The sequence below is a fragment of the Chiloscyllium punctatum genome, chromosome 16, assembly GCF_047496795.1.
Source record: "Chiloscyllium punctatum isolate Juve2018m chromosome 16, sChiPun1.3, whole genome shotgun sequence".
Taxonomy (NCBI): Eukaryota; Metazoa; Chordata; class Chondrichthyes; order Orectolobiformes; family Hemiscylliidae; genus Chiloscyllium; species Chiloscyllium punctatum.
Genome location: NC_092754.1, coordinates 39,802,463 through 39,817,553, shown reverse-complemented (window position 1 = coordinate 39,817,553; position 15,091 = coordinate 39,802,463). Strand labels below are relative to the sequence as shown.

Here is a 15,091-nt window from a genome sequence, read left to right as displayed (position 1 = left end):
TCTTTTTAACTCCTTGATATCAGCATCTGAGCTAGCTGAAATGATGCATTCTGGTGGCACAAAATTCAAGCTTTGGACAAATGAGTAATTAAAAGCAGAACATTTGGTGGCATTTGTAGCGAGAAACAAGAGTGAACATTTCAAGTTAATGATCCAGTGGCACACTTGGGGGGATGTTATCTGAAGCTTATGCATTGTCATTATAAAGCTATTTTATATTTTACTAATTCATGTACTTTGGGGAGATGTTTATTCTCCTTTGCCTAATGTAATTTGTAATTTGACAGTGCTGGTTTTAATTAAGTTTTAATTAATTGCTGGTTTTAATTAGAATACTTGAAAGTTCTTGAAGGATCAAAGATGACACATGTTTGTTTGGAGTTAACCTGCAGTAAAGGAACTATATCACATTTAGTGCATCCTTTAGGCCACCACATTTTGAGAACTGGGGAGAAGCGCAGATTTACAGGGAAATAACTAAGATATTTCTTTTGTTAGTTGCTATAATGATATCCATGACAAACCATTCTTGATTGTCATAAAAACCTATCTGGTTCACTAATTTCAGTCAGGCACGCAAATCTGCTGTCCTTACTCAATTTAGACTACAAGTGACTTCAGAGCCACCATAATATATTTAACTTTTTAATTGCCCTCCAAAATGCTCTGCATAGCCGCACAACTGAAGGGCAAATGGGGATGAGTTAGCCTGGCTGTATCACCAACATCCCAACAAAGAATAAAGAAATATCTTAATTATTTAATCTTGTAAAACCAGAATCTCATTTCAGCTAGCTTTATCAGTTAGATTTTAATGTTTGCTATCATACAAGTAAACACTGATCTACTGTGAAGGTAATTTGGAACTTGGGTGGTGGATTGTTCCTGTAACCTACTTTTTATGAGGTGCCATATGAGGTTGTGGTATTCAAATGTCTGATGTTTAGACAAATATGGTTTCGATCTTGTTGGAAAATGTCTTGTGCTTATGATAAAAGCAAATGACATTTAAGTTGAGTGCCATAAAGTCAGTCAATAAATTACCTATTGGTCAATGGCAACTTAAACTGCTAAATAGGAAAAGTTCAAGTTGCAATTCTGTTAACAGCTTTTGAAATTAATATCACCTGACTCCCAAATTTTTCTCGAGTGTGGTGCTGGAAAAGCATAGCCAGTCAGGCAGCATCCGAGGAGCAGGATAATCGATGTTTTGGGCATAAGCCCTTCATCAGGAGGGCTCTGGCATCTGCAGTCCTCACTTTCTCCTCCCGCATTTTTCTATCTTGCATTATTGTATGTGAAAACTTCTGGATAAATTCATGTTTCTCATCAATAATTTTTCCAAATTTCTTCAGACAGAAGAGAGGTCCAGACTTCAAGATGAGCTAGAAGAATCCAAGGACAAGGCTCGAAGAAGATCAATTGGAAACATTAAATTTATCGGTGAACTATTCAAACTTAAAATGCTGACAGAAGCAATTATGCACGACTGTGTTGTGAAGCTACTAAAAAACCATGATGAGGAGTCTTTAGAATGTTTATGCAGGCTATTGACCACAATCGGCAAAGACCTCGATTTTGAAAAAGCAAAAGTAAGTGGAAAATTATTGATGTATTGTGCTTCGGTCTTATTATGGCCGTCAAAGGATTTCTCAATTGGATTTTTGTTTCAAAGAAATACTGCAAAACTTTATTGAGAATTTTTCTGAAATTTTACAGCTGAAAGAATTTTTTTAAAAAAGGATCTAAGTAACGTTCTGAATCAAAACTCACTATTCCCACTTTCTCAGGGCTGGTTACTCGAGCATCACTCTTGCTGTCAAGCATCAACACCCAGTATGTAATATTGAGAGAAGTGTGCATCAATAACAAGCCTCAAAAGTAGCCTTAGTTGTGGTTGGACTTCTCTTAAGAGATTTATAAAATACAGAGGAACCTTGATTAATCCAAAGGTCATGGGCAGGGAGTGTTTTGCCCAGATAATCGAATGCCGGATAACATAGTTAACCAAGCATCGGGACCTTGCGATCTTGTTTGGATTATCCAAAATTCAGTTAATTGAATGCCAGATAATTGAGGTTCCTCCGTAAGTGCTTTCGTGAAAATTGAAAAGTGATGTTGCAAATGCTAAGTAGTTGAGAAGGCTGTTCTCAAAGGATTTAACCTGAATTATTCCTTTAAAGAGACTGGCAATTTATTTGTCTGCACCATGTTAATTCTAAATAATGTGACATTTAGAAAGTGCCACAATTGACTCATTGAAGTAAATATTGCAGTTTAGTTGAATAGCCCATTTTTTGATAATAGTTAGTTCCCTTAGCTCTACCTTAATGGCTCAGTTAGTTGATGCAGCACCAGGATAGAACTAAGTCAAATAGTTCAAAATTCCTCCAGCTTAATGCAAGATCAGCACTGAGTTAACATGAGAAAAAGGAATATTCAACTTGTGATCACACTGGTATGGATACTTAATGATGCTCAAAGTGGGCTTGAATAGCATTTCCCCCCTTTTATGCAGTGGACACCACACAAACATGATCACTTGGGGAAAGTTTTAAAAGCTATTTACCAAAAATGAACTAGCCATTAAATGTTGAGATAGGAAGTGCACTGAGGTTTCACACCAGGTAGGTTTCTTTTGCTGACAATGATGAGTTGAGCTAAGAGTCTCATTATGGTACCAAGTGTCTTTTGGGTTAAGAAAAAATTAACCAACTATTTGGTAACTTCTATGTTGGAAATTTCTGCACATAAATTATGTTGAATGAGGATAAGCTCACGCTGCCTCCTCTCCCGCGTGACCAAATAATTAAGCAGACTGTGCTACCAAGCTTAAAAGAATTGCGATTTGGATGAAATATTGGAGGCATCACTGTTGCAGTGGAATTAGAATCAGTCACTGTTTAAGATAATGTAAGTAATGGGGATGAAGTCAGTGAACATCAATAATCAGAAGAATACATGGTGAAAGTTAACTTGTTTTTAGAAATAACTCCTGGGCACAAAATGGCGATATTATTTATTGTTAATGTTAACCAGCTGAGTAAAGCTACATCTACAGATTCTTTTCATCTGCCTTTGGAACCTTGAGTTAATAAATTTTTAATTTGTAATTTAGAAATCGTTCTCGGTTATCCATCAGGAGTGCAGTGTTGCAGTTTATTTTTAAACATTCATAAACGTTTCAATTCATAGTTTAGTGGGTGTTAAAGAAATCTGAGTGAACTTTCACATAAAAGGTGTGCAAGTATGTCACAATCCTCTGAAAACGAGAGTAAATTCAAAACGGCCATCTAAACGTCACCAGTTCTCCCCTTATTGGTTGACATTACTGTTTTTGATTCATGCTGTGTATGTTAACTGCATTAGTCAGGGGTAAGATTAGGATAACAGGGCAGGGGAATGATCTGAGTGGTTTACTCTTTGGAGGGTCGGTGTGGACTTGGGCCAAAGGGTCTGTTTCCACACTGTAGGGATTCTGTGATTCTATTTATAATAAAAGTGCAGGCCAGTGTATAAAGCAGTTTATTGTTCTGTGTGCTGCAGAGATGGTCTCCAAAGATGGAGAAAGCTGGCAGAAATTTTGAGGAGGGTTCATGCTCTATACTTGTGAAAGTACTCACAGTATCAGAAACACTTTTGGTGTGGAGTGGATCTTTTGGAGGCATCACTGCTGCAGTGGAATTAGAATCAGTCACTACTTCAGATAATGTAAGAAATAGGGATGAAATCAGTGAGCATCAATAATCAGACGAATAAATGGTGAAAGTTCGTTTGTTCTTAGAAATAGTCCAAGTAAGCTGTTGTTGAGGGCATTCTAGGATTTTGACTCTGACAATGAGGGAGCAGCAATACATTTGCAAGTTAGGATAGTGAGAGACTTTGAAGTGATGGCACTCTCATGTGCATGGTGCTCTTGTTCTTCTGGGTAGTAGAAGTAAGTTTGGGAGGCTCAGTATTTTCTGCTGTAGAAATATTTTTATGGCTTTGTTAGTGAGTTTTGAAAAGACGTGTAAGCTGAGGTTGAGGTTCTGGATTTAGGTTTGCTCACTGAGCTGGAAGGTCCGGTTTTAGGAAACTTGTCACCGTACTAGGTAACATCATCAGTGAGCCTCTGGATGAAGCACTGCTGGTATGGCTAGCTTTTAATTTGTGTTTAGGTTTCCTTGGGTCGGTGACATTTGTTCCTGTGGTGCTGTCATTTCTTGTTGTTTTTCTCAAGGGGTCGTAAATGGGATCCAAGTTAATGTGTTTGTTGATAGAGTTCAGGTTGGAATGCCATGCTTCTAGGCTTATGGCTTTGTTTATTCATCTGTAATCTGTACTATTGTCTGTTCCACAAACCACAAAATAAATTCAATCTTCAAGTAGTGTGTTTGCCAGTTTTTATAAATTTGTACAGCAGGAGTCCTATATATAAACTTGCAAGTAAGTATAAAGTCTGATTTAGTATCTCATCAGTTGAATATTTACATTTTAACATAAAAAGGAAACATCTTTTTGTCAGGTATTGCTGAGAAGCATAGTATATTCCTATTGTCAGTCTATTCTTGTAATTGGTGCATTTCATGGTTATAAATGAATCAGTAACTTTAAACCCACCATTCTCTGCTATTAAGCTTTTCAAAAGGAATACTTCAACTTATCATTGTAAATTTGAGGAACATTGCTTTCTATCATGGATTGTATTGGCTGAAATTTCAAGTCTTGATTGTTGGAGATTTTCGGTGTGAAGCTAGAGTCTACATCAGATGTGATGTAGATTTCCTTCTGTTCCAGTGAAGCTATGGCACCTAGAGAGCACCACAGGAAGTCATATCACAGGCAGAAAATTTACATATAATGGTAAGGTACGAACCTTTGGAAAATCCTGTTCAAAGCATCAAATAAAAAATTAAACTAATGGTTTTCCTTCCAGTGAACTTTATGATGTTACTGAACTTTACTGGCTTTTTTACTTGGTAAATGGTATTACAAACCTATCAGTGAGGCTTTTTGTGGGTCTTGTTGTGTAATTGTAATGTCCCTACCTCTGGGTACAAGATCTGGGTTCAAGTGCCACTTGCCTTGAGAGTGTCCTATCTGAACAGGTTGATTATATATTACTGAGGCCAATACTTGGCAATATTGGTAGAAGTAGCAATATTTTTGATCTTGAGTCATGCTTTTGTGATATTTTGCTTCAGGAAGTTTGGTATTTATTGAAACTTTGTGGCATTTATCTGTAGCATCACTATGATATGTATCAAAAGCCAGCTCAAAAAATCACAGTGATAATTCCTTGGGGCGGCACAGTAGTTAGCACTGCTACTTCAGTGCCGGAGCCAGGTTTCATTCCAGCCTCAGGTAACTGTGTGGAATTTGCATTTTCTCCCCATGTCGGCATGGGTTTTTGCTATGTGCTTCCATTCCCTCCCACGGTCCAAAGATGTACAAATTAGGTGGATTGGCAACACTAAATTGTCCATAGTGTCCAGAGATGTGTAGGCAAGATGGATTAGCCATGGTAAATGTGGGGGTTACAGGGTTAAAGTAAGGGGCTAGATCTGGGTGGATGCTCTTCAGAGGGTTGGTGCAGACTCGATAGGCCAAATGACCTCTATCTGCATTGTAAGGATTTTATGATTGGGGAAGATTGTCCTTTCCTCTGATAACCTCTGGTAATGGTTGTGGCACCCAGAAATCTAAATTTTCTGACAGGAACTGAGCTGCTGAAATTAAGCGCTTGGATCAACCTGCACTACACAACTCTGAATTTTTAAATACATCTCGAATTACAATTATTTTTGACATTTGTGCAAAGTAGCTGCTGACTCTGTCCTAAGCTGACTACTCATGCTCTAATTGGATCAGCCGTGAAACTAGAGGATATATTAGCACAATTTTTGTTTCTTTTTTAAAAAAAGCTAGTTTTTTTTTCAGTAACATGAACCATCAAGGCTTTCCACTGTTGGGTCTTTATATTGATGCTTAGTGTAGATTTAGATAGTACCAGGTTTGCTGAGTTGCTTGTCTTCTGCACGTAATGTGTTCAAGTGTTAAAACCTCTTGATCTGTAAAATTGGAATATCAGTTTTTCTATTTGAACTTGACCTGTTTTCTCTGACTACTATGCTAGTTTGAAGTATATTCTGTACTCAGGCATTGGTTTGATTCTAATATGATATGATTCTATCAAAATTACTGCTTAGGGACATGCTGCTTCGTGAATGTTCTTATTTTCACTGCCTTGCAAAATCTGTGATATTTTGCATTGAGACAAAAGAACTGCAGATGCTGAAATCCAAGGTAGACGACAGGAGGCTGGAAAACCACAGCAAACCAGGCAACATCAGGACATGGAGAAGTCAATGCTTTGGGTGTAACTGTTCTTAAGGACCGGGGAGGTGGGTGTGAGAGGAGCACCCTTCACTTGCACCCACAGTCCTGAAGAACGGTTACACCCAGTATATTGTATTAGGCATTCCATTTGGACACAGTATCCAGAAAGTTAAAATTGAAGTTCATCTTTAAAAAGAGTGACTGCGTTTTGTTTACAGTGGAATTACTTAATTATGTAACACTTATATCATGTCACACTTAAGAATATTGAAACTGGCGGAGTGGGTGGCCCATTGAGTCTGCTGTGCATGATGGTGGTGCAGACAGACCGACACTGAGGAAACTTGTAAATATAAATTAAGACACTCTGCTCAAAATGTGATTAATGAATATCAATTGGATTGAAATAGAAATTAAATTTTTGGGAGCAGATTTGTAGCTCGGGTGCTCGTTGTTGTGATTCTGTTCGCCGAGCTGGGAATTTGTGTTCCAGACGTTTCGTCCCCTGTCTAGGTGATATCCTCAGTGCTTGGGAGCCTCCTGTGAAGCACTTCTGTGATGTTTCCTACGGCATTTATAGTAATATACTATAAATGCCGGAGGAAACATCACAGAAGTGCTTCACAGGAGGCTCCCAAGCACTGAGGATGTCACCTAGACAGGGGACAAAACATCTACAACACAAATTCCCAGCTCGGTGAACAGAACCACAACATAGAAATTAAATGTGTACAGTTATAAAAGAAATCTAATCTTTGCATGAAATACAAGAAGTAAATGTCAAATTTGGCTTAAGTTGAGAGGAAATTTATCATTTGCAGATAGTTTTTGGTTTTATTTCTGGAATTCGGAACTGAAGTACCACAAAGTGTGCCCACCGTGGCTCAGTTGGTGGCACTCTTGCATTGGAGTCAGAAGGTTGTGATTGGGAGGCATGTGGTTAATATTGCTGCTTCACGGCACCAGGGATCCAAAATCAATTTCAACCTTGGGTGACTGTCTGTGTGGAGTTTGCGCATTCTCCCCGTGACTGCTTAGTTTTCCACTGGTCGTTCTGGTTCTCTCCCATTGTCCAAATGTGCAGGTTAGGTGGATTGACCATACTAAATTGCCCATAGTGTTAGGAGGTGTGCAGGCTAGGTGGATTAGAAAAGGGAAATGAGAGATGATCTTCAGAGGGTTAGTTGCGATTTGATGGGCTGAATGACCTGTTTTCATACCAAAGGAATTATATGGTTGTATTCTATGATTCTCGTTCAACGCCAGGAACTGTGAAACAAATCAAGACACTCAGAACACTGCTGTGTCAAAGGTGTTGTCTTTCAGATCAGACATTAAACCAATACCCATTCTGTCTTCTCAGTAGGGTGGAGAGCAAGGGAATTTTCCCTGGTCCCCTTCTTGATATTTATGCCTTAATCAACATCATTAAAACAGATAATCTGGTCATTATCACATTGTTATTGGTGAAGAGTTAGCTATGCAAACATTAGCTGTTGTATTTCTTACATTACAATTGTGACTGAACTTCTAATGTTCTTCATTGGCTGGGGTAAAGCACTGAGATATTCATTGTTCAGTGAAACTTTCACGTCACCATCATGGACTACTCTTTAGAGTCAGTCGCATTCTTGGATACACTCAACTCCATCAAGGACGTGGACCTCAATACCTCACTCTACTGCAAGCCCATGAATGCTGCACTTCTCTAGCTTCCACCCTAAACATATTAAAACAGCCATTCCCTATGAACAACCCCAGCACTCAATCTATTCAGCTGAGGAGGAATATGATGGACACCCGAAAGTGTCTCATACGGACAGGATACAATGCTCAGTTAATTGATCATTAGTTCAACATATCACAGCGAAAAACTGTAATGACCTCCTCAGAAGACGGAAGTAGGATACGATGGATAGGATACCCCTTTTCATTCAGTATTTCCTGAAGTGGAGAGACTGTGCCATGTTCTTTGTAGCCTCCAACGCATTATCGATGAGGATAAGCACCTTGCCAAAATCTTCCCTATGCTTCCACTTCTTGCCTTTAAACAACCACCAAACCTTAAACAGACTATTGTTCGCAGCAACTGCCCAGCTTTCAGGATAACATCAACCACAACACCATACAACCCTGTTATGACAACCACTGCAAGACATTATCAAAGCATTGACATGGATGCTACCATTACATGTGGGAACACCTCTCACCACATACACAGCAAATACCCATGTGACTCAGTCAACATTGTTTATCTCATACACTGCAGGCAAGGATGCCTGAAGACATGGTATATTGGAGAAACCATGCAGATGCAACAATGCACACTGTGCAACAATTGCCAGACACTGATCTTCCCTCCCAGTGGGGGAGCACTTCAGCAGTCAAGGACATTCAGCCTCGGATCTTCGGGTGAACGTCCTCCAAGGCAGACTTTAGGATATGCAACAAAGTAGTGGCTGCATATACTTATGCACATTGTCTCTCAAGCGCACACATTTACTCCCTCACACATATTCCCTCTAAAGCACACGCATGCGTGCTCTCTGTCTCTGTCTCTCTCTCTCTCTTTTCTTTCTCTTCCCCCCCCCCCCCCAACACACACACACACACACACACACACACACACACACACACACACACACACACAGTCTCTCTCTCTCTCTCTCTCTCACTCACTCACTCACTCACTCACTCACTTAAACCTATGGGATGAATTTTGTATTTGCAGGTACATTCTATTTTGGTCAAAAAGCATAGTTTATAGGCAGGCAGCCAGTGTGAATTTTATGAATTCCTACTTTGGAAATAAAACCAGTCTGACTTCAGGTTGAGACACACACTCAAAATAAGGCCTCACGTCTAAAGTGCATTGTCTGACCTGAGATGTCACCTTTGTACTGATAAAACCTCACTGTCCCAGGGCAGTGACTTGAAAGAAATTCTGGGATTTATATATTAATCAATCGAAAACTGCATCTCCACTCTAACTGATTAAAGACTTAATAGCCATCTAGGTTTGTTCAATACATTCACATCAGTTGTATGATTCTTTTACTTCTAAATTCTGTATCTGATGTATTCTCTCTCACTAGCTGCCTGAGGAAGAAACACGGCAGTGAGAGCTTGCGTTTCAAATAAACCGGTTGGACTATAACCCAGTGTTCTGTGATTTTTGACTTAATTCTACTAAGATGTCTTTAATGCAAAACAGAACCCCAAGTGATTTGAGGAGTCCTGATATCATGGATATGCAATCAGCTAAGAGTCTGAATGCACGGAGTGGATGAATTGAGCAGGTGAACAGTTCTTCCTGATTAAAAGCAAATTACTGCGGATGCTGGAATCTGAAACCAAAAGGAGCTTTGACAAAGGGTCATTTAGACTCGAAAAGTCAGCTCTTTTCTCTCCTTCCAGATGCTGCTAGACCTGCTGAGATTTTCCAGCATTTTCTCTCTTTTGAGCTCTTCCAGATTAGAGGGCAGATTACAGTATTGTGTCGTTCGTGCTGTCTTCACAGCTGAAATGCTGTAGTCTGGACAACATCCTCACCAAGCTCCTTTGCAACCTCTCCAGTGCAGTCATATATTTCCTATAGTGTAGCAACCAGAACTGCACACAGTTCTCGAGCTGTGTTTAAACAACACCATCTTCATAACCTCCCAGCTTTTGTACTCTATGCCATGACAAATAAAAGCAAGTATTCCAAATATCATCATCATCACCCTGTTGCCTTCAAGGATCTTTGCATATACACACCAAAGTCCTGCTGATCCTCAGTAATACACAGGGTCTTCCTATTTGTCATGTACTCACTTGTCTTATTAGTTCTCAGAAAATGCATCACCTTATGCTTTGAGACAATAAGAAATAGAAACAGGAGTAGGCTGTTCAGCCCCTCGAGCATGCTGCACCATTCAGTAGGATTGTATTCATCCAACACTCCATATGTCCACTCACCTGTATTTTCCCAATAACCCTTGATTGTCTTCCTGATCAAGAATCTATCTTAGCCTTAAATATACACAAGGGCAGTGGCATCACAGCGGTCTGTGGCAAGGAGACAATCTTCTAACAGAAGAAATTCCCCCTCATCTCAGTCTTAAATTTGAGTCCCTTTATTCTGAGACTACGCAGTCTGGTCTGAGACTCTGCTCTGAGGGAAGACATCTTCTCAGCATTTATCTTGTCAAGCCCTTTATAGGTGTTATAGCTTTCAATAAGATCACCTCTCGTTTTTCTACACTCCAGTGAGCAGATTCCCTGATTAGATTAGAGTGGTGCTGGAAAAGCACAGCAGGTCAGGCAGCATCCAAGCAGCAGGAAAATCTATGTTTCAGGCAAGAGCCCTTCATCAGGAATAGAGACAGGGAGCCTACAGGGTGGAGAAATAAATGAGGTGGGGGTGGGGAGAAAGTAGCATAGAGTACAATAGGTGAATGGCGGTGGGGATGAAGGTGATAGGTCAGAGAGGAGGGTGGAGTGGATAGGTGGAAAGGAAGATAGGCAGGTAGGTCACTTTATGAGGGCAGTGCTGAGCTGGAGCTGGGGTGAGGTGGGGAAAGGGAAAATGAGGAAACTGGTGAAATCTACGTTAATGCCATGGGGTTGAAGTGTTCCAAGGCGGAATTGAGGCATTCATCTTCCAGGCATCTGGTGGTGAGGGAACGGCGGTGGAGGCGGCCCAGGACTTGCATGTACTCGGCCGGGTAGGAGGCTCTCAGTCATTGTTCAAATTGTAACTTTAGGGGCAAGCATTTTTTTTTTGCTGCTGGTCATCTCCCATAAGACTATATACGCATTTATGCTAGCTGAAGTACCTGATCAGCTCAATATACCAATTATTACATGTTCATTGTTTGATATTTCTACCTTGACCATTAGCTAGCCAATTGAATGTGCAGTTTTGAGTTCTTACTTTGCTAAGCATCAGTCATGGATCATGCTGGTGTTTTAATGGTGATTTTTGCTAATGAAGAGTAATTCACTTTCAAGTACAAACCAGTTAGAGTTGATTTTAAACATAAATTAAAAATGCTTGAAATTCTCAACAGGTCAGGCAGCATTTGAGGAGAGAAACGAACTGGATATTTCAGGTCAAGGTGATCCTTCAATCCGATGTATTACATTGATTTTAATGTTGTCAATTACAGTGTCTTATTTTGGGCAGAGGTTGTGCCTGCTGACTGTAGATGTTGTACATGGGAAAAATTCTTAATTGCATAAGCTATGCTTTTTAAAAAAGTTTTGTTTGTTCTGATTTGCAGTGAAGTAATTCGATTGAATGTCATCCATGAATTTAGAAGTTGTGTTTTTGACTTCAAAGTCCAACATGTTAATGTAAATTGTGAAGAAAGCCGAATGGGGAGGGTATGACGAGTGCTTCTGCATGGTGTTTCTGTAGACACCACTTCCAACTCTCCACATAGGCAGCAGCGTGTCTAGCTGTGCATGCTTATTCTATGATTAGTTGCAGCGATGGGGTAGGGAATAGCCCATCGAACAGAAGTGTACTTTCTTATGATAAGTGGAGTATAAGCTGGTATAAAAGGAGACTGTAGGATTGAAAGTGAAGCCCACATAACCCTGTCAGTTCGGAGACAGTCAAAGCTAAAGGTCGCGATCTTCTGGTCGTTAGGTGTTTGGAAGCAGAAGAAGTGTCTCCCAGTTAGCAGTGATATTGTGGTGGCTAGTCAGAGAATGTGGTTTGAGGCAGCTGAAACTGAGTGCAGGCAGGAGGGACTCAGTACAGTGCCAGCCTAGCTTAGCTGAATTGTTTCTATGTTCCATGCAGATGGAGTGCAGCCTTATGAGTCCATTGGGGCGTAGTCTCCTGAAACAAGATTGAACAGCTCTTTAGTGAGCAGCCTTTTGGTGCCTTGAGTTCTTTTGCATGACAGCTACCTGCAGGTCAAAGAAGAAGCAGAAAGGCCTCCAAGCTGGATAACAGTTGTTACTAGGAAGTTGAGAGGTTAAATCTTCAAAGCATAAGGATGGGAATCCCTTGTGAAGGAGGCACGATTTTAATTGGATTTTGTGACCCACCATGTCATTACTACCTGGGGCTTTGCTGACGAATCCATGGGATTGGTCTTCACTTGATCTGCTAATTAGTGCACTGTGTGGATGTCCCATGTATTTTGTTTAACCATATTTGCCTTTTATTAATTCTGGATGTTAAAGTGCAAATTGTCTATATATTGTAGTTTGTTGTAGTTTCTAACCTTGTGTAGTAATTTATTTTGTTTGTTTAAAATCATGGAATAGTTTATTTGAAAGTACCTGGATTTTCAATTTTTCTCTTAATCTTAAATAAGCAGATACGTGTTCCTTATCAGATCTTGACAAAAGTTTGATCTCGTCAGAGATTGTTATTCATTGTTGCATCTCTCATTTCTATATGTTTGTTTGTGTTCTCTCATTTAGTAAGAATTCAAGTATTCCGAACACTGACATCTTCTGCCCTTAAATATAAGAATAAGTGAATTAACTGCCTGCCCACTGGCATTACCTCTTTTTATAACCAATGCTGAGTGCTAATGGCTCTGCTACTTCTCACCTAAATAGAGTTGTACAGGAATAAACCCATTGATCCCACTAGTCCATGCCAACCATAATTCCAAACTAAACTAGTCCCACCTGTCTGCTCTTGGCCAAACTCCCTCCAAACATATCCTATTCATGTATCCGTCCAAATGTTTATAAATGTTGTAATTGTACCCGCATCCACTACTTCCTCAGGACCTTGATTCCACATGCGAACCACCCTGTTTGTAAAATAAGATTTGCCTCTTATGTATTTTTTAAATCTCTCTCCTCTCACCTTGAAAATGTGCCCCCTAGTATTGAAATTCCCCATCTTGAGGAAAAGACAATTACCAGTAACTCTATCTTTATCTTCCATTATTCCTGATGAAGAGCTTATGCTTGAAACATCGATTCTTCCATTCCTCGGATGTTGCCTGAGGGGCTGTGCTTTTCCAGCCCTGCACTTTTTGACTCTTTGGTTATTTTATAAGTTTCTATCAGGTGACCTCTCAACGTCCTACGCTCCAGTGAAAAACATCCCAGCCTTCCTTTATAACTGAAAGTTCCCAAACCCGACAATATCCTGGTAAATCTCTTCTTTGATAAAATCCTTTGAATAACTGGGTGACCAGAACTGGACACAGTATTCCAGAAGAGGCCTCACCAATGTCCTGTATAATTTCAACATAATGTCCCAACTCCTATACCGTCTTTCTAAAATGCTTGGATGCAAGCCATTCAGACTAGGAGATTTATCTTCTGAGTTTATTTAATGAATTCAATACTTACTCCTTTAAATTTCAAATATACTTATCTCTTTATTAATTGCATTATTCAATATAATTTCTATATTCTGCCTCCCTGGTAAATATCAATGTAAAATAATTGCTTAATATTTCTACTCTGTCTCTCTCGCGCACGTGATATCTCTCTCTCTCTCTCTCTTTCTCTCTCTCAAATCATGTTCCTATTCCCATTACAGAATTTTAAAATATATTGTGCTGTCTGTCTTTATTATTTCAGGGGGGTGTGTGATGTTGGCAAGCTCAGCATTTGTTGTCAATCTCTTAAATTCCTCTTGGGAAGGAGCCATTGTTTTGAACTACTGCATTCCTTTATGTAGCAATTTGGTAACAACGAGTACCTTCCCAGGATGGTTAGCAGCATAGCATACTGCTGTGGGCCTGGACACCCATGTAGGCCATACTGGTAGAATAGATGGATTTTGATGATAATAATGGCGCCACAAAACTGAAACTAGCCTTCATTACAGATTTTTATTCATTAAATTAAAATTCTACAATGCTGACCTTTGAACACACATTCCCAGATCATTAGCCTAGGCCTGCTGATTACCTAGTGTAGTGATCCTGCTGTGATCCTTCATAATTTACTTGCTTGATTCCTCTTTATTTTCTCTACATATTTTCTCTTAGGGTACATTCCCTGTCTGTCTTGGTGATCAGTCACCTTTGTTCCAGGACATCACTGCAGGCATTCCTTAGGAGTGTCCAAGGTCCAACTATCTTCAGCTGCTTCCTCGATGACCTTCCCTCCATCATGAGGTCAAATGTGGGGAGGTTTGCTGCGCAGTCATCAATGTTCAGCACCATTTGAGATTACTCACATTTTGAAGCAATCCATATCTAAATGCAGCAGGACCTATACAATATCCACTTTTAGGCTGACAAGTAGTAACTAACATTAATGCCATACAAGTGCAAGGTTTATGACCACCTTCAATAAGAGAGTCTAACCATTGGCCTTTGACATTCGGTGTTCACCATCATTGACTCCCCACTATCAACATCCTGAGAATTAGCTCAAACAGCAGGCCAGAGGCAAAAAATCCTGCAGTAACTGACTCACCACCTAACTTTTCAAAGTCTGTCTGCAATCTACTGGGGGCAAACCTGGAATGTAATATTAGGATCCCCACATGCCTGAATTAGTGCACTCCAATAACAGTCAAGTACACCATCCAGCACAAAGTAGCTCTCTTGATTGGCACCACATCCATGAACATTCACTCATTCTACATCAATGCTCAGTAGCAGCTATGTGTATCAACTACAAGATGCAATTCAGAAATTCACCAAGCTTCCAAATCAGCAACCACAACCCTCTAGAAAGATGTGGGTAGCAGATAGATGGGCATGCCAGCATCCCTCCAAGTTCTTCTCCAAGCTTGGAAATATATCACCATTCTGTCAATATCTCTGGGTTAAATTCCTGTGGCTTC

General features: G+C 39.9%; 1 protein-coding gene across 23 annotated transcripts in view; it reads left to right on the top strand.

The window, feature by feature from the left end:
- Window positions 1–15,091, top strand: part of LOC140487166 (eukaryotic translation initiation factor 4 gamma 3-like) — a 354,817-nt gene that overhangs the window by 295,495 nt on the left and 44,231 nt on the right. For all 23 annotated transcript variants that reach the window (XM_072586763.1, XM_072586783.1, XM_072586762.1 and 20 more), the window contains one exon: window positions 1,356–1,592. In XM_072586763.1, the coding sequence (XP_072442864.1) occupies window positions 1,356–1,592 (237 nt within the window). The remainder of the gene's footprint in view (window positions 1–1,355; window positions 1,593–15,091) is intronic.